The sequence below is a fragment of the Nomascus leucogenys genome, unplaced genomic scaffold (genome assembly GCF_006542625.1).
Source record: "Nomascus leucogenys isolate Asia unplaced genomic scaffold, Asia_NLE_v1 Super-Scaffold_241, whole genome shotgun sequence".
Taxonomy (NCBI): Eukaryota; Metazoa; Chordata; class Mammalia; order Primates; family Hylobatidae; genus Nomascus; species Nomascus leucogenys.
The window spans coordinates 2,829,553-2,832,823 of record NW_022095767.1 but is presented as its reverse complement, the minus strand read 5'-3'; the positions used below and the strand labels follow the sequence as shown (position 1 = coordinate 2,832,823).

Genomic DNA, 3,271 nt, shown 5'->3' with positions numbered 1-3,271 from the left:
CCATGAGCCTTGGGTGGGGACGTCACTAGAGGAAGTTCAGGCCCTATTTTCGGAGGAAGCAGTTGGAGACCCCATAGGAGGAAGGGGGATGGGGCAGTAGAAAGTCGCGGTGTCCCCGCCCCCTCCAGCAGCTGCGCGCCCCACTCTCTTGGAGACGCTAAATCAGTCCCTCCCGGCCTACTAAAGAAACCACGCAGGGCTCAGATCCGCTCCATCATCATCATCATTATCTCCAGGTTTATTTCCAGCTCCCCCGCACCTCCTCCGGACCTGGAGCCGCCTCCGCCCGCGCTGTGCACGCGCTGCGCGCGACCTCAGGGCTGCACACGACAGCAGCGCGCTCCGGTCCAATCCATGCCCGCGCACTGGCAGTGACATGTGGTCTCGGCGCGCACATCCCACGAGCCACAGGCAGAGCCACAAGTGCAGCCGGTGACGGCGAAGCCTGCAGCCCGGAACAGAGGAGCGTGGACTCAGCTGGGAGGCTGAGGGTGGGAGCGGGGTGGTAGGGACGGGGACGACTGGAGGTTCCAACCACGGAGTAGGCACTAGAGGCAGGGAGTGAGGGTGGATACCAGTGTCCAGATGGTGGACGGAGAAGGCTGGGAGTCAGGACCAAGATCCTAGGGGAGTAGAGGCTGGACATGGGGAACGTGGCGGGGAGGGGGCATTCCCAGGGGACTTGGAACCCAGATGGGCGCCTGGACAACAGTTTTCTGCACTCACCTCGGGGGCAAGTAGCCAGGTCCCCCCTGGAGGTGACGCTCTGGCACTCCAGGCCAATGCTCCCTATTGTCCTAAATACTGGGGGGCAGGAGGGAAGAAGACAGGGGAAGCTGTGAGACCAGACGGTCCCTCCCCCATCCTCCCCCTACGTTCGCCCTGTTGGTTTGGAGCTAGCTCCTTGTGGACACAGGAGCTCACTGGCCTCCAGAACCCTGTCTTGAGTTGGGTGTTTTGGAGTAAGGGAAGGTTTGGAGTGAGAGCGGGGATTGGGTTTGGAGCTGCGGATAAGGTGGGGACAGTCGGAGGGGTTGGGAATGGAGTTGGGGTTGAATTTATGATCTGGTTGGATTTGAGGATGAGATTTGGTGAGTGCTGGGGCTGGGTTGGAGTCAGGTCGGTGCCAGGGATCAGTGAGGTCTCTGAGACCCTTGGGGAGCTTGCCCAAGTGGGGGGTCCTCACTTAGGGAGCTGGCGCCCTCCTGGATCTTCTCATTGATGGCTTCTTCCATGGAGCACAGGGTCTTGCTAGACACCAGCAGCCCCAGGACAGGGAGGAGGAGGAGACAGAGAGCTTTCATCCTGCAGGCGCTGAAAGAGGGAACCAAGAGACCCACAGCTGGGTCAGCCCTGCCCATATGGGGAAGATCCGGCCCGCGGAGGGAGTGGGATCTGGACCCCGGGACCTAGACCCCTGTGCCCCCGTGTGGGGGACAGGGATGGAGGCTCAGCTTTGACCCCAGCCTCCCCGCTGGTGCCATGGCAAAGGCAGGAGCAGCTGTCACTTACCCTCTCGGTGGGCTCAGCTAACCAAATCTGGCACACGAATTCCTGCACCGCAGCTCTTTCTTTGAGCCCTCTTGGGGTGGGGCTTCCTGTCTTGGCTAATAAGTCCCTGGGCCCCCAACCCTCCGGTCCCACATCCGGGGCCAAGAGGAAGCCCCTGAGCAGACACTAAGGGCTGGAGGAGGGAGGGAGCCTCCCCCCTTCCAACAGGGCCTCCCTCTTCATGTCCAAAGGCTGGTCAGGAGGTGGTGCCCCAGGGATAATGCCAGGAGCTGTGGTCTGGGGAACAGGTAGACAAGCGGAGTTTTGCATGCAAGGGTGGCTGATGCAAACATGATAAAAATAATGCCTCTTGCTAGGCATGGTGTGGACAAGCACTCGTAGTCCCAGCTACTAAGGAGGCTGAGGTGAGAGAATTGCTTGAGCCCGGGAGTTCGAAGCTACAGTGACTTATGATCATACCACTGCACTCCAGCCTGGGCAACAGAGCAAGACCACTTCTCTAAAATAGTAATAATAATTATGTCCCTGGGTGAGAATGACATACCATACCACATTCATACCCAAATGCCCATGAGCAATAGAACTGGTATATAAAATCATGGTTTATGGCCGGCGGCTCACGCCTGTAATCCCAGCACTTCGGGAGGCCGAGGCAGGCGGATCACTTGAGGTCAGGAGCTTGAGACCAACCTGGCCAACATGATGAAACCCTGTCTCCATTAGACATACAAAAATTAACTGGGCGTGGTGGCGTGTGCCTGTAATCCCAGCTACTTGGGAGGCTGAGGTGGGAGAATCACTTGAACCCGGGAGGCGGAGGTTGCAGTGTGCTGAGATCGTGCCCCTGCACTCCATCCTGGATGACTAGCTTGGGCACCATAGCAAGACTCCATCTCAAAAAACAGAAAGAAAAATCATGGTTTATTCCATCAATGGCATCACCTACAACAGAAGTTGGAAAGCCATTGCTCATGGGCCAAGGTCCAGCTCATGTTTCTTCTTGGACCACCCATGAGCTAGGAATTGTTATTACATTTTTAGTTGTTCTTTGTTTCCAATACAATGGGCTTTTTTTGTGGTAAAATACATATAACATACAATTTACCATTATAACTTTTTTTTCTTTTTTGAGACGGAGTCTTGCTCTGTCGCCCAGGCTGGAGGGCAGTGGCGCATCTCGGCTTACTGCAAGCTCCGCCTCCTGGGTCCATGCCATTCTCCTGCCTCAGCCTCCGAAGTAGCTGGGACTACAGCTGCCTGCCACCATGCCCGGCTAATTTTTTAGTAGAGACGGAGTTTCACTGTGTTAGCCAGGATGGTCTCGATCCCCTGACCTTGTGATCTGCCCGCCTCAGCCTCCCAAAGTGCTGGGATTACAGGTGTGAGCCACCGCACCCGGCCTTTTTTTTTTTTTTTTGAGATGAGATCTTGCTATGTTGCCCAAGCTAGTCTCAGACTGCTGGCTTCAAGTAATCCTCCCAACTTGGACTCCCCAGTAGCTGAAGCTACAGGTATGCACCATCTTGTTACATTTTAACCATTGCTTTTGTTTGTTTCTTTGTTTCAGAGTCTCACTCTGTTGCTCAGGCTGGAGTACAGTGGCTCAATCTCAGCTCACTGCAACCTCCACCTCCTGGGTTCAGGCAATTCTCCTGCCTCAGCCTCCCGAGTAGCTGGGATTACAGGCATGCACCACCACGCCCGGCTAATTTTTTGTATTTTTAGTAGAGACGGGGTTTCACCATGTTGGCCAGGCTGG

General features: G+C 55.9%; 1 protein-coding gene across 1 annotated transcript; it reads right to left on the bottom strand.

Annotated features, from left to right (window-relative positions):
- Positions 1-205: 205 nt before the first annotated feature.
- RETN (resistin) lies at positions 206-1,599 on the bottom strand. Its single transcript, XM_012509381.2, has 4 exons — positions 1,513-1,599; positions 1,187-1,314; positions 727-804; positions 206-445 (listed from the first exon to the last, which is right to left on the bottom strand). The coding sequence occupies exons 2-4, from the start codon at positions 1,302-1,304 to the stop codon at positions 315-317; spliced, it is 327 nt and encodes a 108-aa protein (XP_012364835.2). The 5' UTR covers positions 1,305-1,314; positions 1,513-1,599; the 3' UTR covers positions 206-314.
- Positions 1,600-3,271: the final 1,672 nt, after the last annotated feature.